The 24208-nt window shown below is 48.1% G+C and overlaps 8 protein-coding genes across 8 annotated transcripts; 4 read left to right on the top strand and 4 right to left on the bottom strand.

Moving 5' to 3' along the window:
- Positions 1-7: 7 nt before the first annotated feature.
- Positions 8-1904, bottom strand: BKA55DRAFT_577243 (uncharacterized protein). Its single transcript, XM_046193587.1, has 2 exons — positions 1397-1904; positions 8-1327 (listed from the first exon to the last, which is right to left on the bottom strand). Exons 1-2 carry the CDS (start codon positions 1829-1831, stop codon positions 68-70), a joined length of 1695 nt encoding a protein of 564 aa, XP_046046064.1. The 5' UTR covers positions 1832-1904; the 3' UTR covers positions 8-67.
- Positions 1905-2202: 298 nt separating this feature from the next.
- Positions 2203-6140, top strand: BKA55DRAFT_118380 (uncharacterized protein). The gene is made up of 3 exons (XM_046184766.1): positions 2203-3345; positions 3418-3472; positions 3519-6140. Exons 1-3 carry the CDS (start codon positions 2339-2341, stop codon positions 6102-6104), a joined length of 3648 nt encoding a protein of 1215 aa, XP_046046063.1. The 5' UTR covers positions 2203-2338; the 3' UTR covers positions 6105-6140.
- A 1424-nt stretch (positions 6141-7564) lies between these two features.
- On the bottom strand, positions 7565-8020 carry BKA55DRAFT_693799 (uncharacterized protein; the record flags this gene model as incomplete). Its single annotated transcript, XM_046199960.1, has 2 exons — positions 7565-7862; positions 7914-8020. 2 exons carry the CDS (start codon positions 8018-8020, stop codon positions 7565-7567), a joined length of 405 nt encoding a protein of 134 aa, XP_046046062.1.
- A 1287-nt stretch (positions 8021-9307) lies between these two features.
- On the top strand, positions 9308-12032 carry BKA55DRAFT_741277 (uncharacterized protein; the record flags this gene model as incomplete). The annotated part of the gene is made up of 9 exons (XM_046201469.1): positions 9308-9410; positions 9470-9501; positions 9551-9954; positions 10003-10197; positions 10254-10389; positions 10437-10864; positions 10911-11448; positions 11498-11574; positions 11621-12032. 9 exons carry the CDS (start codon positions 9308-9310, stop codon positions 11985-11987), a joined length of 2280 nt encoding a protein of 759 aa, XP_046046061.1. The 3' UTR covers positions 11988-12032.
- Positions 12033-12039: 7 nt separating this feature from the next.
- Positions 12040-13906, bottom strand: BKA55DRAFT_650334 (alkaline-phosphatase-like protein; the record flags this gene model as incomplete). The annotated part of the gene is made up of 2 exons (XM_046197296.1): positions 12040-13403; positions 13453-13906. The coding sequence occupies 2 exons, from the start codon at positions 13904-13906 to the stop codon at positions 12040-12042; spliced, it is 1818 nt and encodes a 605-aa protein (XP_046046060.1).
- A 593-nt stretch (positions 13907-14499) lies between these two features.
- Positions 14500-16268, top strand: BKA55DRAFT_706846 (general substrate transporter; the record flags this gene model as incomplete). The annotated part of the gene is made up of 5 exons (XM_046200704.1): positions 14500-14576; positions 14658-14915; positions 14965-15282; positions 15334-15796; positions 15846-16268. 5 exons carry the CDS (start codon positions 14500-14502, stop codon positions 16266-16268), a joined length of 1539 nt encoding a protein of 512 aa, XP_046046059.1.
- Positions 16269-17062: 794 nt separating this feature from the next.
- BKA55DRAFT_693795 (uncharacterized protein) lies at positions 17063-17457 on the top strand (the record flags this gene model as incomplete). Its single annotated transcript, XM_046199959.1, has 2 exons — positions 17063-17248; positions 17311-17457. The coding sequence occupies 2 exons, from the start codon at positions 17063-17065 to the stop codon at positions 17455-17457; spliced, it is 333 nt and encodes a 110-aa protein (XP_046046058.1).
- Positions 17458-17621: 164 nt separating this feature from the next.
- BKA55DRAFT_596849 (Hydantoinase B/oxoprolinase-domain-containing protein) lies at positions 17622-24131 on the bottom strand (the record flags this gene model as incomplete). Its single annotated transcript, XM_046195999.1, has 5 exons — positions 17622-18629; positions 18768-19537; positions 20299-20578; positions 20637-23869; positions 23918-24131. 5 exons carry the CDS (start codon positions 24129-24131, stop codon positions 17622-17624), a joined length of 5505 nt encoding a protein of 1834 aa, XP_046046057.1.
- Between the last annotated feature and the right edge of the window lie 77 nt (positions 24132-24208).

The raw sequence follows: 24208 nt of genomic DNA, 5'->3' as shown, positions 1-24208 counted from the left end.
AAAACTACGCAAGTCATGATAAAGTAAGAGAAAGTAAGGGAAAATCGAGAAGAGCTAAGAATTTAAGCTATAGATGGAGAACAATCTCGTCTAAAATCTCAATCACTTGATGATAAAAAGTCTCATTCTCAAAGTCAATGTTGAAATCAAGCTGGACGTGATCATCCTGCACTATTTCCAAGTCTGCGCCAACATCTGGCGGATCAAAGGTGCCCTGTAAGCACTTGAGGATAATTCCCTGATAGCGATATCCCATGCTACCACTCGTCTTGGTATTGTTGGCTTCTTGGATAAAGTAATTCCGGACGACATTGGCGACCTCACAGTTCCGGAACCGCGATGGATGAAAGTTAATGGCCCGTTTCCAGCGGCTGATCTCGAGAAGAATTACCCCAAGGGAGTAGATATCATGGTTGCGGTTGAATCGAATTGTGGGCAGACCCCATTGATCTGGGTGGCGGTAGATGTTTTCGTCAATATCTTCCGATCCAGAACGAACAGAAGATAACCCGGTCTCTGGTCTCGAGTACTCCCAACCTGAAAGGTAGAGGCTCTCAAAGACCTCTGGTCCCGGAGATGTTGATGCCGTCTTAGCAGACGATGACAGGGACGCTTGCAAATCTTCTGAGGTTGTATTGAAGAAAAGAATGTTATCACTGCGGATGGATTTATGAACCCACCCGACTGTATGCAACTGTGCTACCGCAGCACACAGTTTCCGTGCTAGGATAAACCGATCATCCAAACTTGGCGGCTGGCCTTTATAGCTATCTAGTATCTGAGCCAAGGTCGTATACTTTGGGTTCAGCGACGATGGGATCGGAAAAGCAAGGGTGAACCGTTCCTCGAAAAAGTAATAGGCGCTGCATTGAAGAGTGCGATACCGCTCGGGTTTAGATTCATTCAGAATTCTTGCCAGCTGTGCAATACGCGCCTGAGTAGCTTCAGAAGGTTGTCCAGCTTCATCTGCAACGAAGTCTTTGTACTCCAGTAGCACGATTTGGTCGTGGAATTGGACTAATCTGCGTTTGATCCGAGAAAAGGCAATAGGGGAAGGCTGCCGCCATCCGTTGTTTGGTGGTTGTGGCCTTTCAGTAGGCTGTATGACATCTCTTGCGTTTTCATATGCGAGTATCTTGGCTTGCTCGGTGATCTGAAGATCTTGCCTGCGCTGAGTTGACAAGGGGTAATCCAAAGCTAGATTAGCTAGCTGCAAATCTTTCTTGAGACCCAGAGGATCCTGGTTTCCCGATAAGTCTATCGTTTGAACTTGTTCCGACAACGCCAATGCATTGTCTGAAGCGAGTTTGTTCTGACGCGCGGCATGCTCAATAACGATCAGCTTGAGCTTCACAATCTGTACCAGTCGGCCATTCCAACAATCGAGCTCACGTACGATCTTGTCAACTTTGGACTTCTGGCTGAAACCCCATTGCAGGCGCTTGAAAACAGTCGATGTGTGATGTGATCCAAAGCCACTATCGGGGTCGAGAACTATTCCAAGGCTCGGAGTCGTAGCGCCATATTTCCTGTTGACTAACGTGTATTGCGACTCTAGTGAAGTTCGGAAATGTCGCAGGATACTTATGATGTCTAATTGTGTTTGTGTGTCAAACTGGGCGAATATGCCTTGGTCTTGTGAGCCGCTGGGTCCGAAAAGTAGGGTTTTTATGTCTTTGAACGTGTTGGCTTGTGTGCTCAATGCGAGACGTGTTGACTCCAGATCCGATCCAAAATTAGAAGTGTCGCTTAGTCCTTGGACAAGATAAACTGTTAAAGTATGAACGATATCTGCTACTGCAAGAGCAACGCCAACGCACTCCAGTGACATATTGGATGTTCTCCGATAGTACAAGGTGAGCAAGTGTAATATTCGTATCTAATTTTGCGAAAACAGCCTTTTAATGATTGTTGCACTCTGGCGAGACGAGAGGTAACGTCACCACAGCGCTTAGAACTTCAGCTTTTCAGGGTTAATGCGGCTAGCTCCTCAGCCGTTAAAACTATTGGCATTTCAACGCCTTCAATTGGTGGGAGTGGCACAGCCATCGGGCTTAGATTAGCCAACAGCACAGCGCTGGAGTCTTACTTAGAGACATTGGCTTGAAAGAGCGTCTGTGATTGAATCATTAGGCCATGCCGTAGAAGATATGGCTGTAATCTGCCTTACACTTCGCCTCTTGTTTCAGGCTCTGGCTGTCACCTTAAACTGCCCCATTAACGTTCTTTAACCTTTAAATCACTCATCTTAGTCGTACAGCTCATCGTATGCCAAGTTTTTGATGGCTTGTATCAACACTTGTCTCGATTATCACTCTTTTATGCTCTAGATGTTACCATGAGCTGGTTGAATAGCGCCTCCAATTCGCGAATATGGATGACCGCACTCGGCATTCCAGGCGACGACCCATATCGCTCCAAGAACACGGCTGCAGAAATGCGAAATTCCCATGTCCCAAGATTATTCCGAGAATCGACCAAAGCCGGACATGTTGGTAAGGGTGGTGTATTTGACGTCTCATTATATGAACATAATAACACTTTATATGCTGTCAAGAAAGCGAGGAAAGACTATCCTGGTGGGGGAAAGATTGCTTTCCAAGAGATTCAAGTCGTCAGCAAACCGCTTCTACGCCATCACGCCAACATCATTGATATTCGCGGCTGGGATTGGAGCGAGGATCAATTACCCGTTCTTTTCACTTATTACGCCGAGCAAGGAACTTTGAGAGACTTTCTTCATCGCAATCAGAACCTCTCGAACACGGTGAAACGACACTTCGCTATCGACATTGCTTCAGGACTTCATGCGCTTCACGCCGCCGACATTGCTCATGGGGATATAAAACTCATCAACACACTCGTTTTCCCAGATTCAAGAATACCCGGAGCTTGGGTAGCGAAAGTCGCAGACTTTAGTCACTCTGTTTTCGGGCTCTCGCTCCGTCGGCAGACGACATATCCTGGAACGGTTCTCTACAACGCGCCAGAAGTCCGTGATCGACATGCACACGTGGCATCACATGAGTTGATCCGCTGTGAATCGTTCTCATACGGACTGTTGTTCTGGGAGATTTTAGCTGACGGCGAAGAGTATATCAACCCAGCCTGGATTGGTGGAGAGCCCGAGACTGAGGGAACGTCACGACGAGAGCGATTCCTACAACGACAGCCAAAGAATGGACTTCTCAACCTCGCTTTGTCCTTTCTGTGTTCAAAGTTTGGTCGTTCCTTGAGTGTAGATGTGAATTTGTTCTACAATGTCTTCGAAATGACGCTTAAAGATAATCCAGCCTATCGAAAAGATCTTGCGACAATCGCAACAACGTTAGACTACAGTGACAGGTGAGGTATTCCAGGAGCATATGATGAGCAACCATTTTATGGACTGTTGTCTGACTTCCGATATATGGGCAGGGCCAACATTGTGCAGAGCTCAGCTGACTCATCTTTGGAGAGGATTAATGTCTGGGTATGCCTCTCAAGAGCATCATACTGAACAAGCTGACAATGAATAGGACTTCGACCCATGGCAGAAGGAGCCTTGGTTATCTAAAAGCCAGTTTGTCGGCGAACTCCAGGACAACTTATCCAATCCTCGACAACCAAACCACGCTGAGTTCCACTTTCTCATGGCCCGCTGCTATACCGAGGGCTATGGAGTTCCCCGAAGTATCCCGTCAGCCGTTCGTCACCTAGTCGAAGCCTCCAGGTTGGGGTCTATCGATGCGCTTTGGATACTCGAGACCTATCGTGGCCATCTTCCCGGTCTAGACGACTCCAAGCCTGAGCGCGAGAATTCCGGTCACACAAGCCGAGGCTCAGTTCATGCGGTTATTCGAAGGATCAGATCATTCCAGGACCTAAGAGCACGAAACAATGAGCCAGAAAAAGCCAATTACGATACAAACTTCGGGTTCCCTGTCTATCTACATTATTGGAACGGTAGGGCTGCTCTATATACTATCGAGAGAGAGTTCACTGCACAGTTGGGAGATGGACGAACAGAATACGGCTGGCTAAGAGCAGAGAATGGTATAAGGGATATAGCCATTAGAGCGAAGCACTATGGTGTCCTCCTCTGCAATGTCAACGTTCAGTACCCTACCCTACTATCTCCCAACACTGCCGCACCCTTTCTGGAAGTCTGCGCTAGCCTTGGTCTGGAGTCATATTTAGGAAAGGAACAACTACTCGCACCACAAGATTCTCTGTTTGAGGATACTAGTTACAGAAGCCAAGGGCAATTCTATCTTCGTCTTCTCGTAACAGCTGCGAGACATGGACAATGGGCGTTGATTCAGTACCTTATCAAACTGATACGACACATATTCTCTGAACAGAGCTCTGACGTGTGCCCGCAACTTGAGACAGAGACTGGGGAGTCTCCATTGCATTATCTTGCAAGTCTCGAAGCTCGGGACGAGGTGAGGGTTTCCATCATACGCGACCTGCAGGGCCTGGGCATTGATATCAATGGTATCATGACTGCTAGAAGCTGGCTTCTGCCATTTGGTATAGAACTCTACGGGACTCCGCTTCAGGTTGCCATACGCTGCAAGTGTCTTCGTACTGTCAAAGCTCTGGTAGAAGCTGGTGCTGACGTGTACTTGAGCTACGGAGACGCTCCCCCGCCCTTGATCTTGGCTTCATCACTACACTGTAGCTTCATCGTTGACTACCTTCTAAATATGTCTTCTGGGGCGCGCAAGGCCATAGACTCTCTGGCAGTACCCACCAAAAAGGGCTGGTTCGAGAATCTCTTCCCTGAGGTTGAAGGGGACTGTCGTCTTTACAACCTTATCGCGACTGCACGGCTCTTCATTGACAGATTCCTGACACCAAATGAACACGGACATTCTATATGGAGGCACGAAGACCTGGACGGATCCCCTCTGCTTGAGGCGGTGAGAAAAGGTCAGAAAGATCTACGCATCTTTGCAGCTTTGATCAAACTTGGCCTTGGTCCCCGCTCCATGCAGGCACGATGGAAGTTACTCGAATCGATTCTCTCTCAAGAAAAGCAAGATCCTTTTCGGATACAACTTTTGAGGCTTGTACTCAGTCGAAGAGATATCGAGAGAGCTATCGTCTTCGTGGGATTTCCTGACAGCCTAGGATCCCATGCAAGTGAATGGATTGATGGCTGGGCTACTTTGTTCCAGGAAATTACGTGCAAAGACAACGGACACATACTTGGACTCCCTTTGATGCACTTCCTTGTTCAGAATGGTGATACAGAGGTGATCAGCCTCATACTTACTTTCTACCGCCATGTCGCGCCGGGACTGGTCACGCAGCGAGATAAGAGGGGTCTCACACCCATTCATCTCGCCATACTGCAGCGCAACAAACCTTTGTTCTGGGATTTGATGGATCCTATTTTACCTAAGCTAAGAGCTATGGACATGAAATTCAGCAAACGGAGTCTCAGAGACATCGCACAAGCTACCATCGACACCACCATGTCTAGAGACAGGGTCAAGAACCTTTGCAGAAGATGGGGCATGTCATGGGACAGTTGGAAAGAGACCTTCGACCTTCATCTCACATACCGTGGCCCAGAGTGGCAAGTTCTTCAGTTGATCGCTACGAGAGAAGCTAGTAAACGTCGCGCTCAGGTTATCTATAATACACACGATGCGAAGATGTTCCAGCACGAAGCGTTCATCTACGCAGCATTCTCAAAAGGAAATCAATGGGAAATCGCCAGAGAGCTAGAGAAATATGCAGTTTGGTCTCTCGAGTGGGAAGAGTTTGGACTTAACAAAGCAGAAGACATCTGCGTCTTCATGAACGTGGTCAGAATGGAAGCAGTCGCTAAAGGAAGAAACCGGTTGAGGAAAAAGCGCACGGTTGTGTTATCCTCGCAGTCTCCTTGGTGGGCGCCGAAAGAGTTTGTGAAATTATACGATACGCAGGGGATGTTGGGGAAATCGGCGAGTGACATGATATATGATGCGTACTGCAGACTGGAGCGTGTGACTCCGTCTTGGATCATATTGTCAAAGGATCAGATTCATCGGACAGGTGTTGAATGTATACGAGAATGGTTCAAGGATGGTTTTAATACGATGAGGCATGGTCATCGAATTTCAAGTTAGATAGCTTTTATTAATAAGAAGAATAGTCGCTTCGCCCTAAACCATGAAAGTTTGCGTTGTAAAGCGAATCTGGAGCATGAATCAAACCTTGCAGATAGTTTCGAGCTACCCTGTGGACCGGGAGCTAGAGCCGACGCTAACAGGGTTCACCGGTTCACTCAACTTGTTCATGAACGACTAAGTTCTGTGTGGTGATTATAAGCTCTCTGAACGACACGTTATAAAGTGAGAGGACAACGCAACAAGCTTCAATCTATAATGGGTAGTAATATGGGATAGTGGTAATAAAGTCAGTATTCTTATGCGTGGGGAGGTGGTGGTACAGGTTACACTAGTTGAATAGAGTCATCATAGCTTTGCACCCTCGCAAGTGAAGAAGTCTCAAACGACATCTGGGAGTATATTTGCCATATGGCAATCGCTAGCAAAGATCTGCTTATAGAATACTTTTGCAGCTAGTCTCTATCCACGCTTGAGATATATCATCAAGGGGTGGATTCATCTACGATATTTACCAAGTTGGATGTTTAAAAGAAGCTTTAAACTTCAGCCGAAAAGCAAACAATATACCTGAACACATATGGGCAATGTACTCAATTTCTGTGAGGAAGGATTCACCATCGAGCTGGCAAACCTCCAAATTGACTATCTGCACAAATATATAGCAGGCTTCAGTTCCGACTAGCTCCCGACTGATATAGTCCATTCGCATCTCCAATAACATCCATCTCATCAGCCCTCCTCCTCTCAACCTTGCCCAGTCCAAAAATCTCCTCCTCAGTAATATACCTCGCCGTCTCCATAATCTTCTTAATACTAACACTCCTTTGCTCCCATCCACCCGCAGGCTTCTCGTTAGCCTTGATCCAAGTCTTTGGCAGCGTGAGAACGTAATTTTCCGTCGGTCCTCGGAATTGTGATCCCAGCGAGATAGACTCTGGCGAGTAGAAGGGTGTTTCGTTCGGTGCGTACTGATAATCCATGCATTCGCCGAAGTTGAAGATTGGAAATTGGCTGAAGAAGGTGTCGTACCGGGGCTGGATTGCTTGTTTGAATGTTTTGATGGATTTGAGGGGCTTGGGGAGATTGAAGTTGTCCCAAGGGTCTTGTCATGATGATGCGACGCAGGACTTCATGTATAGGACCAGAGCGTTGAGACGGTTGATAGTTTGCTTGATTCTATTATCTGTTGAGTTGATCAAATTGTCATCCCGTAAGGGTCGTCCTGTCCGTTTGTCAGCAACGGATATTCGTCATTTATAAATCTAAGTCTCACAATGATGTCATAAAGCTCAGCCTCGCCGGTACACCACATAACATAGAGCCGCCCAATGCTATCTCCCGCAGGACGAATGGTCTTATACGTAGATGTAGGAAATAAGGCTTCAGGAGCAGGGGCTTCAATGGTTCCAAACCCCCAATGCTCAATAATGCTCAATATTGATGATCTCTTTAGCGATTCACAAGCCAGCGTCGTGATCACGCTTATGAGGCTTCTTCCACTGTTGCAGAAGACTTCTTCCGTCCAAGAAGTCAGGCCAGTGCTTTAGTGGAAGCTTGGCGATGTCTAGTAGGGTGGGAAGAAGGTCGGTGCGAGTACTTGGGAGAGTTGAAGCAAGACCTGATGTCTGCTGAGTCATTCCAGTATCGAGCAAGGGGTTCGACGTATTTCTTGCCTTGTCGACGTGCGGTGATGTAGGGGCGAGGAAGAGTAGCCATGGGCCCTTTTGGCTTGAGAGATACTTGAGACGATCGAGTCTACATATTTGAGCTTGAAGATTGGTCTATTACGGCATGGGCATGTCTTACGGTTTGGATCGGACTACGTTTGATTGGTGGTAGCCTGGGTAGTGCATCGGAACGTCCCTGTTTTTGGACTTGACGACGATGTTGAATGCAGCGTTATAGGGGTTCATCTTGAACGAAATTAATCAATTGTGATGTGTGTAATATTGGGATGGAGGATGACTCACTAATCTATCAACGTGATCCCAGCCTTGGGGCGGAGTATCATAGTTGAACAAGGAGTAACCATACAAGAAATTCCCAATGTCCAACAGACACAATATTAATAACAATTGTAAGAGCCAGGATCAAGTACGTATCTTACACTCGGTACGATAGCCAGCCTTTTTCATCAGTTGTGGCATATACTCCCCATCTTGCTTGGCAAGAACCCATTTCTCATAGTCACCACTATTAAATGCATCAGCTGAAGTGTATTGGTCTCAGAGCACAAGGTGAGCCTACCCAGGAGAGCGAACATGTGTGATGATGGTATTATGAGCCAACTGTCTCTTCAAAAGAGTGGCACGGCTAGGACAGCACACGGCAGTTGTGGTATGGTGGTTAGTAAAACTAACGCCCTGCTGTACAAGCTCACGCTGTAATACATCCTGACAGTCCAAGGAGCCAAGGCGGATATCTTGGTCATCTGTCAGAAGAAGGACGATGTTTGGCTTTGTGCTGTCGCTGGCAGCTGAGTGGAAGAGCGCTGTAGCAGCGAGGATGAATTTGATGAGTATTTAGAACGGTGCACCCACATGTAGGTGTGGCTTCATAGCAATGGTTTGCTCTTATGAAGTAGAGATACATCGCGTGCCAGAGCAAGCAAGATCTACTAGAAATAACGAAAGATCCACTTATGTGTACAATACTGGGTCTGAAGTTCTTAGTAATTCCTGAGTGTTGCTACCGTTAGGGGTACTCATCCCAAAGGAACAGATCATCACAGTCCTCTACAGTAACGACATGATTGCCCAGCTATTCGCAGAAGCACTCTTTTGCCAATACTCCCGTACTTCTTCAAGGGATTTAAATGTCGGAAGATATTATATCAATATGGAGTAAGTAGGTACTGAACGATGAATTTGGGGAACATAATAAACCAAATCTCTCGGGGGCCATGTAGATCACAGCATACAATTTAGTGGCGGCATTCGGAGCCGTTCCCTGTATTTGGGCTCACGCTTGGAGATCAACATGTCGCTAGCAAGTGTTAGGGTTATTTCCGCGAGTAGAGAACGTGGGGTATATGGCTAGGCTGACCCCTCCTCGATTAGGTGATTTTCAATATGTACCTCAACTCTAAGCATCTTAAGTTGAATACTTCCGTTCAATTTCTGTCACATTATAACTCAAATAGCTTTGTTAACTGCCGAGCACTTTGACTAACTTGCATTGAAAGCTTTTGAAGATCCACCATGGCACAAGCGACTACAGTTCAAAGTACGCATCCAACTCCCGTTAGCCAATTAGCAGAGCTTCGGAAGCGACAGCCGTCCCTAGGAAGCATCCCCTTACAGTGTAATCCAAAGATCATCTAAAGAGTATTTGGGCTAATCAATGACATGGTTCACAAACAGGGTATTCTTGTCTTGTCTGTCGCTCCCGCAAGGTTTGTCCCCATTATTCACCACTATTATGATTGGCTACCGACATTTTAGGTGAAATGCGACGGAACTGTTCCGGGCTGTCAGAACTGCGAGACCCTGGGCGTTGATTGCCCCGGTTACCATCCGGGTACAGAGACCCAGAAGAGACTCGAGGCTGATACGTTGGAAACTGTCTATCGTGCTTCGGGTGTTGAGAAACGACGGGTTGGTTCGTGCGAGGCTTGCCGAAGAGCCAAAGGCCGTTGTGATAAGGCTCGGCCAGCCTGCTCGAGATGTCTCCAGCGGAGTCTGGCTTGTCATTATCCCCAAAGGCATAGGGCTACCGTCACTACTGGATCGAATGCTTCTACAGAGAGTCCCCGGCGCGATGAGCCGAGACCTGATGTAGCTGACATCTCGCCGGGTACAACATTTGAGCCCCGACCTTCAATGTCTCCATTGGAACCAAGTGTCCGGTAATGATCGCGATCATTCAGAGGAGCATCCATACTGACAGAATCTAGGATACAGAACAAGTCCCTTCCGTGGGATATCCAGACTCTGAAAACGGTAACTGGCGTTTATTTTAACAGAGTGGCTACTCTGAGATGCCTTGACTTTCTTCACAAACCTTCGTTCAATCATTCACTTGACAAAGGGTCTTTGGTAGAAGACTATGGCGAGGCAATTCTCTATGCGATATGCGCCCACGGACTTCGGTTTGTCCCATGCACTGTAACGTAGAATACAGAGACGGTATACTAACTAACAGCAGCATTAAAGAACTCGAAGGCAGGTCAAATTACAATATCCAGCATGTCACCTCGGATGTCCCTGGACACTTATGGGCTGAAGAATCACAGGCTCTTGTAATGAGAGAGATATGCAAGCCAACACTAATGACAGCCATGGTAAGTCTCTGTGACGCATAAAGAGTGATTGAAAGCTGATCGTATAGACCCTTGTTCTTCTTTGCGACTTTGCCCTCCAAACTGGTCAAGACGCTCTAGCCTTCATGCTCTGCGGATGCTGCCACAGCGCCGCTCGACTTCTCGCCCTCGATCGCCCAGCCCTTCCTAGCAATAATGGAGAAAGCCCTCAGGATAGTATTCTGATAGAAGCTCGAAGAAGGGTTCTCTGGTCATGTTTCATCCTGGACAGCATCGTCGGGAGCGGTGTGAATGAGAACCTGAGGTGGCGGGATGAGGCACCTCAGATCCCTCTCCCAAACTCAGATCAATCCTTTCTTTTTCAATTTTCTACTCCAGAGGCCCCTTTATTTCTACCTCGAGGTTCTGACATGCTCCCTTCCAGTGAAGAGCTGCAGAGATACAACTTGCGTTCTAATCTCATTTACTTGATGAGCATGAGAACCAGGGTCCTGCGGTATATCTCCCCCACTCATGATCAATCGTGTAGCTAATCTTCACAGGCTTATCCGCACCAATCCGGATGATGTAGAAATTTCTGGTGCTCAATCTCCGTTCATGCAGACCCTTCGTGCTCTGGAAGCCTGGGACAACAATATCTCAACACAGCTTCAACTGACAGAGTTCAGCATATACGTACACAAGGAACTGAACACACTGGAATCACTCTTCTATCTTCATCTCTCCTACCACATTCTTATCTGCGATCTAACACGGATATCCATCCCCGGCTTCGCCTTTCCACTCGCTGCAGCATTCCAAGCCGCTCCCCGACCATTTATCTCGCACTGTCAAGACGTCTGCCAACATCATGCTATCCAAGTAACGAAGATTCTACGAATGATGGCTCAGCATCTGAATCCTTTGTTCGCTGAGTCTACGACTTACGCTGCGACTTATGAAGCGACCAAGATCATGATTGTGTATGCTGCCTCACTGGGTGAGAGTAACCCTGATATACAGATGCAGCTCAAGGAAGACATCATGTTCAATATGAAGGTGCTAAGTGGGCAAACCCGTGGAACTCTACCAACACGAGCAGTACAAACCCCTTGGTCTATATAGAATTCTTGATGCTGACAATCTCTAGTGTCGCGCCCTCAGGCGTCTCCTCCGTCGATTCGGATTCAACGACATTGCAAACAATGGCCGTGCCACTCCGCCATCGTACGTAAACATCTTGACTTACTGCCATCTATTACTAACTATGTAGACCTTATAGGCGCCCAGAAGATGATGCAGGAGAAGTCAGTGGTCCTCCCGAAGCCTTTTACCTTTCAGATCTCGCTCCTTTCCGTCGCGCATATGACGATGTCAATCAAAACCGGAACAGACGTGAGAGTGCAGCTGGGTCATTTGCGAGTTCTTCTCAAAACTTGACACAGAATGCGCCTGTTCTAAGACCATGGAATCATCAAGTAGCCCAACCATTAAACGCGTCTGTGATGCCGAGCAATGAGGTCAACCCCATGGAAGACTACACACAGGTTGCAGGGGATATGTCCAACGAAATCACCTGGGACTTGTTCTCTCTGCCGGATTGGGTATTTCAGCAGCATGATATGGACTTTGGTGCATAAAGTAATATCTGTCTAAACAGAACTTGGAGTCAAGATTTAAATTACATACAATCTAGACTGGAACAATACCTACCAACTCCTTTGGTGTAATCTCAGGTCTCTTGATATACTTGATCCAAGAATACGGATCCTCCATCTCGTCCTTGATCGTATCTTGCTGAGCTCCCTGTTTACCAGCCATACCCGGAAACTCACCTGCTAAGCCTACCACGCCAACCTCAGCCTTGTACTCCTCCCAGAGCTCTAGCATTTCCGCCATCAACTCAGGTTGAGACTCTGCCAAATCATTCGTCTCGCCAGGATCGTTCTTGATGTTGAATAACTCCCATCGTTGAGGGCCCTTTGGCTTTGGGACGTAGGTGATCTTCCAGTCACCACGACGAAGAGCGCCTGAACCTGCGACTTCGAAGCCTGCGACATAATCTTTATCGTGGATAGGTGAAGATCGCGAAATCTTGTCTAGCTGATCCAGGAAAGATTTCCAACTTTTGCCACGGAGAGGCATGACTGGTCTTCCGGCGTAGGTATCAGGATGGCTCAGACCAGCATATTCCAGAATGGTAGGAACAATATCCATGACCGTGCAGAAAGCATCCGTCACGACACTGCCGTTTGCCTTTGACGCGGTTTCTGCCGTAGGCTTGACGACAAGGGGTACTCGACAGCCGCCCTCCGTGGAAAACATCTTGTATAACCTCGAAGGTGCTGTAGCCGCCTGAGCCCACCTCGAACCATACCAAACGAAAGAGTTTCCACGACCAATATTCCCCAGACTGTTGTCGTAGTATTTATGTACGTGGTCCATGATGGTAGTTCCAACGAGGGGAAAAGCTTCGTAGCTTGCTCCCTCAGCACCATTATCACTCATAAACAAAACGACCGTGTTGTCATACTCATTCTTGTCCTTGAGATATCGAATTACCCGGCCAATGTTCCAATCCATACGATCAACCATGCCGGCGTAAACCTCCATAGCACGCGCACTCGCAGCCCTTGTTTCGTCATCGAGCTGATCCCACTCGGCAGGCTCACCGGCAACAGTCGTAACTGGATGAGCCACAACGGATTTGTCGATCAGGCCCAGATCTTTGAGCCTCTGGAGACGCTTCTGACGAAGGGCTTCAGGTCCGTCATCGTAGAAGCCACGATACTTGTCGCAAGATTCCTTGGGAGCCTGGAGTGGCCAGTGCGGCGCTGAGTAGGGGAGATACGCGAAGAAAGGCTGTTGGCGTTCCTCTTCACTTCGTTCAGACAGGTAGCTCAGAAGCTTGTCGGTGTAGCCATCGGAAGAGTACCAGTTAGGGCCAAGCTCGCTCTCGGCGAGGAACTTTCCGTCCTCAGCATGCAGGGCTCGTACAGCTGTCTCGAAGAACTTCCCTGGCTCGGACTTGGGATCTTGATACTCAGGCTCATACGCTAGGCATGTTAGAGGTACAGTTGGGTTGGAGGCTATCCAATTACTTACCGTAATGGTTCGCACATCCAGGTAGTAGAGCCAAACTCTTCTTGAAACCCCTCTTATTCGGATGATGCTCTGGCTTGAGCCCCAGATGCCACTTGCCACTCATGCAAGTGAAATAGCCTCCATCACTCAATAATTCAGGAAGTGCAACAACCCTCTCGTTGAGATAACCTTCATGGCCAGGTTTTCCCCTATGAGCAGGCGAACTTCTGGTAATCTCTTGGAGTTGACCTAGCCCAGCGATATGGTGATCTGTGCCTGTCATGAGCATGGATCTCGTGGGACTACACGCTGCAGCGACATGAAACTCTGTGAAGCGAATGCCTCCAGCTTCCGAGGCCAGACAATCAATATTCGGCGTCGAGATTTCAGAGCCATAGCAGCCGCAGTCGCTGAAGCCGAAATCATCTGCGACGATGACCAGAAAATTTGGTCGTGTAGTCGGCTGAGAGCCCATTATTGATGTCGACTGGTGATGGATACTTCAAAGTAGACTAAGAGAGGGTTCTAGTTATACAAATATTAAATAATAATGAGCATCAGAGGGTTTAAAACTCCCAGCAATGGTCCAAATTCCATCGGCTGGAATACTTAGTACAACGCTAATCATTTCATCCCCCTCACAAAAAGCCAAGAAACGGGCTCCGGGTCTCAATGGATATCACGGAGCCGCGGCCCTGATGGAGCCGGTTTAGCGCCGGCTCTCGCTGCCGGTCAGCCTAGGGTATCCATATTCCAATCTACTTTGTTCTTAACAACGGGATAGTTACCAATGTCTCGGGTCTACGATTTGTCGATTGGCAATTTGTCTGCTTCTGGGGTATAATTGCGTTATTGTCTAGCCGTGCTATTAACGCCCTGTCTTCGATCTCTGATGCCATGTCTCTTGTTGATTGATAGAGACTGGCTCGTATAAAGACATAGCCTGCCTTTGTCTCTAGACCTCTCAGCTTTTGCCATCAGCAGAGCTCAATTCAATTCATCACTTGGTTCGCTGGGCTTCTTAGTTTAATTTCTAATCCACTCTGTGCATTGAAGGCCTACAGCATCATGGCGGACAACATAATCACCGCCGCCAAAAGCGGTCGCTTCAGCGAGATGAACGGGACAATGCTCTTTCTGTTGATGTAAGAATAACCACTGCTACCCAGCTATTCCCATTGTCAACAGCTTCACATTTTACAAGAAGTTACTGACTATCCTCGTAGGTACATGTGCTTCTGTTCGTTCAACTTCGGCTACGACGTCGGCAACTTTGGATCCGTTCAAGGCATGCAATCTTTCGGCCGTCAATTCGGCACCTGCGATAAGTCGACAGGAAATTGTTCACTTCAACCTTGGCTATCTTCTGTGATGACCTCCGTTCCCTTTATCGGGAAGGCCTTGGGCACCGTGATTTGCGGTGTAATTGCTGAGCGATGGGGCAGAAAGATCGCTATCATGGGCCTTATCATTGCTTCGTTTGTGTAAGTGCTTGTCTTATACCCTTAGTTTTGTGTCACTGACCATCAAAAGTGGTGTCCTCCTCCAAACTACCGCAACTACAGCTGCGCAATTCACAATTGGTCGCTTCATCTCTTTCGCCATGACAGGCATGACAATTGTCGTCGTCCCCATCTATCAGGCCGAGACATCTCCCAAGGCTCTCCGAGGCCTGATAACCTCATCACTCCAGCTCATGATTCTTCTCGGGGCTCTGGTGGCATCTCTTGTTACTTGGGGAACCAGCTCAATGAAGACCAATGCTGCATGGCACATTCCTGTAGCGTTGCAATTCCTTGCACCTACTTTCCTTCTGGCTCTATGGTTCTGGGTCCCAGAAAGTCCTCGATGGTATGTGTTTCCAGCTCGTCGTCGTCTTCCACATTGTGCTAACGCTACTAGGCTCTTGGCCAAAGACCGTGTGGAGGAAGCTACCAAATCCCTTCGCCGAATTCGAAAGGATAAATCGGAACAAGATATCGAGTTCGAGATCCAAGCCATTCAACACGCCCACTCCAATGATCACAAGGGTAAATGGCCTGAGCTCTTCGATGCTCAGAACAGACGCCGCACTATGGTAGCTGTCCTCGCCATGTTTGGACAGCAAATTACAGGTCAGGCTTTTGCTTCACAATACTCGGTCATTTTCTACCTATCTCAGGGATTTGGCGCAAGAAGCTTCGTCTTTTCTGTTCTTAGCTCTGTCGCCGGTCTCGCTTGCCTGTTTATTACATGGTTTACTGTCGATCTGGTCGGCAGAAGGGTCTTGCTTCTCATCGGAGGCACTGGCATGGCTGTATTCCTCTTTATTGTTGGCTCTGTCGGGACTATTTCGGATCCTACAGAGACACAAAAGAATACCCTTGTGAGTACCTCACCCTGTTGGCATGCTACATCTTACTGACGTTACTCAGGTTGCCTCCTTTATACTCTTTTCTTCCTCCTATGCCCTCTCTTGGGCTCCCGTGTCCTACATAGTCCTTTCAGAAGCCGCATCGAGCCATATCAAAGAGAAGACCAACCTTCTTGCTTCTGTCATCTCCGTTTTGACTACCTTTGCAACGTCTTTCACTCTTCCTTACCTTCTCAGCAAGCCTTATGCAGCACTCGGTGCCAAGGTCGGATTCATTTACGGAAGCTTTTGTGTAGCCATGGTTATTCTAGCGTACTTCTTCATTCCCGAGTTGAAGGGCCGAAGCTTGGAAGAAGTGGATCAGCTCTTTGCAAGTAGGCAGCCGTTGAGAAAGCTTGGCTCTCTCAAGACAAGAACGGCAGAAGAGGCATTTGAAAGTGACTCGAAGCATCAGCCTAGGACTGAGGTGAAGGAGTTGGTGTAATAGTCAAGGCAGCATATTGTGGACAACATTTGACTAAGTCATGAGTAAGCGCCATAGTTGCCAAGTTTTCAACTTTGACAATCGCATGATTAACCATATCAGATCAGGTAGCCAGATTCTACTTTATGACCCTTAATAATGAGAACGCCGTACATAGAAGATCGGCCATTGATCTTCGCCGGATAGAGGAGCAATCCATTTTAGTCCATCCGTGAATCATACCTACTCTATTGAGCCACTTTGTGTTACAACCCCAGCGTAGTATCAGACCGAGGCCGCCCAGGATAAATATGCATAACCCCCCGCCTTCCAATATCCAGCAACCATTTAGGAGTGCTCCGCAAGTGTTAATTGGTGCGGTTGGGTCCAAGGACGGGCCGGTGGCAATAAACTACCTACTTGGGTCTTTGTGTCAGGGGATAAGTGCAAAGTCCATGAAACGGCGTTTATACATCGCGGACTATTCTTGCCAGATATGAGATGTAGTACAACCTAGTAAGGTTCTCATGCAAGAAACTTGTCATGCTATCAGGCACCGCTTGACATGCCACTAGAACACATGGTCGGGTAAATCTCCAAATTAGATGGAACGCATCTTCGTAATGCTTACAATGTTTTGTTTGCCTGCTCATGAGGTCGGCATCTGAATTTGCCAAGCCAGTCTTCAAAGGATTATAAAATAGCAATCCTAACACTCAGTTGTTCACCGTGCTACCATTGTCTACACCTTTATCACACATAGACAATCATCCTCCACTCACGCACATTCATCAATTGCACCGACGCCATTCAAAATGAAGAGCTTCTTTACCGTCCTTCTGGCCATCCCTGCCATCATGGCGGCTCCCGCGCCTGCACCTGACCAGACCGCGAAGCAGGTTGTAGCTTGCGCTTGTGCCAACGATGCTGGTGACACCAACGTTAGCGGCTATTGCCAGTACATTGCCGGCAGCATTGTCAAGCTCGATGGTCACGATTTTGTAAGTCATGTTCAATCAACAGAGCTCTCAACATGGTTTGTCTTGCTAACAAGGATACGCAGTGCTTTCCTGCCGCTACTTGGTCCGAGTACATGGAATCCCGATTCACTGCCGACTTTTGCCCCGGCTACTTCAAGGGCTTTCCCAATCCTGTGTGCAAGACAGTTACTGTTTGCAAGACCATCGGGGACTACCAAGACATATGTTAGATCGATCAGCATGAGTAGGAGGACTCAAGGGCTTCAAGTACTGATTCTTAATGTACATGTATTCATTACTCCACAGCACGTTCGTTCATAATTTGAATCCTCATGAGTTACTTGGGGAAGAGAAATGGATATTGTTATACAAGTGTTTTGATAGATCATAGTTCTCAATGAACAATGGCTGACTCGTCTACCTCTTCATCTGAAGATTCCTGACCATAGTGCTGCAAGATGCCTCTCGATGTCTTGTCTTCTTTATCTGGCAGTAAACGCAGCTCTTCCATCATCTGCTCTCTATCGAAAATAACTTGGGTGAGACCAACGAAACGGTGCTCGCGGCCTTTAGCTGTGATTCTAGGATTGCTCGCTATCTTCTGCATTGTAACCAAAGTGTCACCAACACAGTCAACATCGCGAAAGGTAGTAAAATCGACGGCTTCCACATTTTGATCTTCTGATGATGACCAGTTCGGAATTACCCTGCATCTAGGCTCGAAAATCTTCCTACCTGTTCTCCTGTTGTCGGGGTGACCAAGATTGGCCAGACAGATAGTGACAAATCTTGGGGGCTTTGATCGTCGTTTCTTGAACACCACCACTGCAGCGTAGACGTCCGCCTTTCCTGTTCCAAATCTGATTCTGTGCCTCCGGCGCGGCATTACTAGTGGTAGTAAAGGTGGTGTTTCCGATGCCCATGCGGTGTCCGACTCAAGGTCGCTCGGAAAGATACCGTATAGACGAAAGTCTGCGGTTCCTCGCGGGAAGCAGAGTAGAAACGGACTACCCGCTTCGCGGGGCTGCCATGAAGGGACTGATAGGATGGTTGCATATGGCTTCTTTACCAGAATGTTTCTTTGCATAGCTATCGAAACTGTATCCACGTGATCGGAAATTTCTTCTGAATCAGATGCTACATGCTTCTCGCCTTTCAAGAAACGCTCCTTTTCTTTGTAAGACATCATAATGTCCTTCTGAACCATCTTGACGGGGAAGAATGTTTGTGGCCAAATTAATCGCAAGTACCGCTGCGATTCCCCAGTACCCTTCCGAAGCAGCGGTATCCATATTCGTGATACGTTGCGTGTTGTTCTTGTACTAGCAGTTTCGATATCCCAACAATCGAGCACGCCGAACACGAAATGGGGGACCAAAGTCGGCACGATTGGCAGAGTGATCTGCAGTCCAGTGTTTGTCAAGTGAAATGAATACGAATGATTTTGGGGTGTGTAATGCCTCTGGAGCTGCGGTGAACTACTGACAACTACTGATTGAGAGTCGGAGAACTCCATTGGCGACCGAGGCAGAAAGTCGACATATTGCAGCTGTGAGGCAAAAAAGCTATGGTCGGCATATTTATGGATGATTTCTCCGAGGAGCCTGGTGAACGCCTCGTAGCCTTCGCCGTAGACCAGCGGCATGGAGATGTCGAAGAGACCGAGGAGGGAGTAGGCCTGGTCTTCTATACGCGTCGTTGAGCGACTTGATGCCCAAGCCATCCTCTGAGCAACACTGTATCTCCGCAGTGGGTGCGCCTTAGATAACCTGCCCTTGAGGAGACACGACCAAGGAATACCCGTAATCTCGGTAATGCAAGGAGCCAGTTCAGACTTTGTCGCTATCAGAGTCCAGCCGCTGGAGAAGAAACTGACATTCGGCGGTGCGATCAGTTCCTGAAGAGTCCAGCCTCTCGTGAACCATCTTGCATTTCTGAAAGCACTCTCTGGCTTGGTGCATTCATCTAAGCTCATGGCGGGGACGTCTTCCAAGTATACATAGCAGACAGCAGATCTTCGGTACCATCTGAACATGGAATTAATTGCCTCAGATAATTCTGCGGAGCTACTCTTGTCGATACAGTTGGTGTCCACCCAGACGTGACTCACCTGGTCTTTGGCAGCTTGGGCGCAAGCCCAGATGATCTTCTGAAAACCGGGCTTGAAGCGGCGGTTTTTGCGATCGGCCCAGTCTTGCAGTGAGACTTCGCCGTCGCCCCACGTATGGGAAAGGATAGCGTATTCAGGAATGGACACGTCAAAGAATTCTTCGACCTCAAGTGTGGTGGTATTAATGAGGCGCATTTTGACTTGGAGATGAAGCCGGTATGAAGAATTGAAAGGTGAGATATTGCCGTGTCCTCAGTAGATGAATCGACCCATCACGCAGCCTTATGATCGACTGAAATCAGCCCGCTTGTGGCTCAGCGTTGAATCCTTTGACATTTCAACCCGTTTGATTGGTTGTGGGAGCACAGCCGCTAGGCTTAGACTAGGCAACGGCAGAGCACGCCTAAGCTTAATGGATAGTGGGTTTCCATTGCTTCTTTTCGTCATGCAATATCCAATTATTACTTAGTATCGCAACCCCACAGTTGATAGAAGAACTAAAACAACAATCATGGAGCGTCCCAGTGTAGCATCTCTAGCAAAAACTATCTTTCTTCTACAAGTGGTAGTGTTATTATGAGGCGAGGTAAGGCGCGCGATGCAAGCATGAGCTGTCAGGTCTATCAACTCAAATAACACTCTCAAAAACACACTTAAGGCAGCATACCAACTACCCACACAATAGGTTACTATGAGGCGAGTTTCTATGACTGTTACAGCGACCGTCCAAGACAGTAAATGTGCTGAGAATTCGTACGTCGATAGAATGTTAATTTGATGGCTAGGACTTTGTATCTAGATGATGAATCTTTTATCCTTCAGACAAAAGCCCTATGAAAGGTCTCAAACTCCGGATCAACCTCCTCATCATCTGGCGTCCCATAGCCGCCTCCTCCCGGCGTATTGATCCGGATATACTCTCCAGGTTCAAGATGCACAATAGCCTTGCCACCCAGGTTACTTGCTTCCAGCTCATGCTCCTCATTGAACTTGAAAGCAAGATTCTCGCCCTTTTGGCCTCCATAACCCCCAGCCATTCCGTACGGTCTGTACACACGTCGATCACTTAAAATACTGAACTTGAGATTCGTACGCGCTTCGATCTCACGAATAATGCCATCGCCGCCACGCCAGCGACCCTTTCCGCCACTGCCCTCTCGGATGCCATATTTTCGCACCAGGACGGCAGTGCGCTTTTCTATCACTTCACTATCGGTTTGGCGGGTGTTTGTTGAGTGGACCTAAACACGGTGAGTTATTAGTTCAACATGGACGCCAAGGAAGCAAAGCACAACTTACGTGCACGCCGCTCTCGCCATTGTAGCCCTCACCAGCACCGACGCCTCCGCCAATCGACTCTCCATAATTCCACCCTGGTTCAACTTTACCTGTCACTGGATTCTTGCCCCCCATGCCCCAACCGAACGCGTTTGCGCAACCTTGACTCGCGCCAAAGCGACCGAAAGCACGGAGGACTAGATCTATTACTCGCTGACTTGCTAGTGTCGAGCCACAGATGGCCACTGTCGGAGTGGGATTGAGGATAGAGCCCACAGGCACTCGGATATCGCATGGTGCTAAGCAGCCCTCGTTCAGGGGGATTTCTAGATTGACTAAGCATCTGATGCTATAGATAATCGCCGAGTGGGTGATAGAGATGGGACAGTTATAGTTTCCCCACATCTGGGGACCTGAGCCAGCAAAGTCATATATAGCACCGCCTGTGTTTTTGTCGATACTGATCCTGACTTTCATGACAGTGCCATCATCAAGGTAATCTGTCGCTGATAGAGGACCCGGATGCTCATGAGCCAGTTTCTTGAAGAACCCCCGTACTGCAAGCTCTGCATTATCTTGGATACCCGTCATGTACTTGTGCACCACTTGTAGCGAATACTCGTTGCAGAGCTTTTGAAGGAGAGTTATACCACGCTGGTTGGCTGACGTCTGTGCTTTAAGGTCCGAAACGTTGTCTTGAATACGGCGTGTTGCGCTGCAGCCAGGATAGGTACCGACTTTCTCAAAAGCGGCTCGGACTTCGCTTTCGAGAAACTCGCCACTGCTGACGATCTTCATGGAGGGTACAATTATACCCTCCTCCCATAAGGACCGTGACTCGGGCATCATACTCGTGATACCCATACCGCCGATGTCAGTATGGTGACCCCGGGAAGCAACGTAGAATGCTATCTGATCTGCAATGAAAACAGGTGTGACCACTGTCAAGTCTGGTAGATGTGTCCCACCCCAAGAAGGATGATTCGTTAGAAGAACGTCGCCAGGTTTAAGCTTTCCGTTCCAGTGGCGGTGCTGAGCCTGGACAGCAAATTGCATGCTTCCGAGGTGGATGGGGATATGAGGAGCGTTGGCAACGAGTTTGCCCTCGGGCGAAAAGATGGCGCAGGAAAAGTCGAGACGTTCTTTGATGCTGCTTGAGATAGATGTTCGCTGGAGGGTGTTGCCCATTTGCTCGGCGATGGCCATGAAGCGGTGGGCGAAAACGGATAGTTGAATTGGGCTAAGGATGTCTTTCGGCGTACTCGAAGTAGATAGGGTCTGGGTAATAGAAGGATTGAGTGGTTGTTCTTCAGAAATTATCTTTTCCAAGACAACATAGTTGACCAGAATATGTGCCTTGAAGAGAGGTTCAACAAGAATCGTCTGTGTCTCATCGATGATAATTGCCGGTCCGATGATAAGACTCCCCTCAGGAATATCGTCCAGTTTGAAGACTCTTGCCTGCTGCCATGAGCCATCAAGGTATACTTCTTGCCTAGCGGTATAGTCGGAGAACACCATCCGTTTACTCAAAGCTATCTCTTTGCATGCTGACGTCTCATGGCTCGGTGCGCCAGTGCTTCCCGCACCGCGAACTTTGACAGATTCGATAATGATGGGCCTGTTCATGGAAAAGGCAAATTCGCGCATATGCATAGCTGTGAAGGCAGCAGCATAGTTTCCATCAGCTGGTTTGGAGATGGAAAGATTTGTATCAGTGCCAAAGTACTTCAACACAAGTGCCTCGTCGAAGACCAAGCCTTCCTCTGAAGCTTTTTGTGAGACTAATTCCTTGGCCACTTTCTTCTTCAGTGCTGATAAGAGGTTCTCTACCCCTTCCATGGCTTTTCCATCTAGCTCGGCCGCGAACGGCTCGAATATCTCATACTGAAGCTCCGCATGCGCGATGCCATGTGCTGAGAGCAGCGACGACAATTTGTGGATGATTACGCGCTTGATGCCAAGCTTATCAGCAATAGCACAAGCATGCTGTCCACCTGCACCACCAAAGCTCACGAGATCGTGGTTCTCAGGAGCGTAGCCTCTAGCCTCGGTTGCGTTTCGAATAGGTCGACTCATTGTCTCGTTAGCTATGTTCAAGAACCCTGAAGCTACCTCCTCGGGTGTAAGATTCTGAGACGTCTGTCGGTTGAAGTCTTGAGTGATATGCTCGAACTTTCGAGCCACGACCTCTGTGTCCAGTTCCTGATCTCCAGACTCTCCAAAGATGGCAGGGAATGACGAGAGTACGAGCCGCCCGAGAAACAGGTTGGCGTCAGTAACGGTCAGAGGACCTCCCTTCCTATAGCATGCAGGCCCGGGGTGCGCTCCAGCAGACTCTGGCCCAACTGCTAAGAGTCCGTTCCGGGCAAATAAGATGGATCCACCCCCTGCAGCAACAGTTGCAATATTGAGCATGGACAGGTTGATAGTTCGCCCAGCAATCGTCGTTTGTTGAAGAAAATCGTATTTTCCATCATATCTCGAGACGTCAGTGCTTGTACCGCCCATGTCGAATCCAATAACAGGTGTCCCCTCATCAACGTCGAAGCATTTTGCTGTACCCACAACACCGCCAGCTGGTCCGCTTAATAGTGCCTCGTTTCCTCGAAACCTATCGGCTTGCTTAAGGCCACCGTCAGAGCACATAAACTCTACCCTCTGAGGAGGGTTCTTGAAACCTGCTTGGAAATCGTCAATGTATCGTCTGATGATGGGGTACAAGTACGCCTCTGAGCAAGTAGAGTTGCTTCTTTTGAGGAAGTTGATCGCTGGGCTGGTCTCAGATGAGATAGTGACGAATCTAAAACCAACATCCTTTGCAATTCGGGCTACCGCCTTCTCGTGGCCTGGAAAGATGTAGGCATGCATAAAGCAAACTGCAAGTGATGTGTAGCCTTGTTCGCGCAGGATTTCAAGGTGTTGTCGGATGACTTTCTCATCAGGTCTCTTGAGGATCCGGATAACTTCACCGCTTGGAGTTTTGACCAAGTTCGCATCGCCCTCGATGTTCATGATTTCTTTCTTGTGAGGGTTCAGATCATAGTCTTCTATGGTGACTCTCTCATCGATCTCGATAACAGTGGAGTGGAGGACGCTTGCTTTGCGGATCTCGAGGTTGAACAATTCAGGACGAGACTGGTCTCCAATAACGCAGACGTCTTTGAAGCCTTTGGTAGTTGCAAAAGCAAACTTTTCGCCATTGCCCGTGAGGAGGGCATTCGTTGCAACAGTGGTACCGATACGACATGATGCTGCGATATTTATCAGCCATGAAAAAACACCGTGGTAACCAAACTTACCAATTCTTGAAGCATCAAGCTTCTCACCAACGGGGATTGTCTTTCCCTCATACTTCTCTAATATCCTCCGAATTGCCTCAGTTGGTGCATCAGGATAATTTGAAGGGTCTTCTGATAACAGCTTGAAGATGAATGGGTTGTTTCCATCTGCGCCTGTAGCAATCACATCACAGAATGTGCCGCCCCTATCGATTGAAACGCGAATGTCGCCCATCATGTCGAATGTCATTTCTCAGAAATTGTTTGATAAGCACATAATGCCATCTGTAGCTGATTTTGAATCTTGGATAG

This window comes from Fusarium redolens, assembly GCF_020744475.1.
Source record: "Fusarium redolens strain MPI-CAGE-AT-0023 chromosome Unknown BKA55scaffold_14, whole genome shotgun sequence".
NCBI classification, from domain to species: domain Eukaryota; kingdom Fungi; phylum Ascomycota; class Sordariomycetes; order Hypocreales; family Nectriaceae; genus Fusarium; species Fusarium redolens.
Note: the sequence above shows the minus strand (reverse complement) of the source record. Positions and strands in the feature narration are given on the sequence as shown.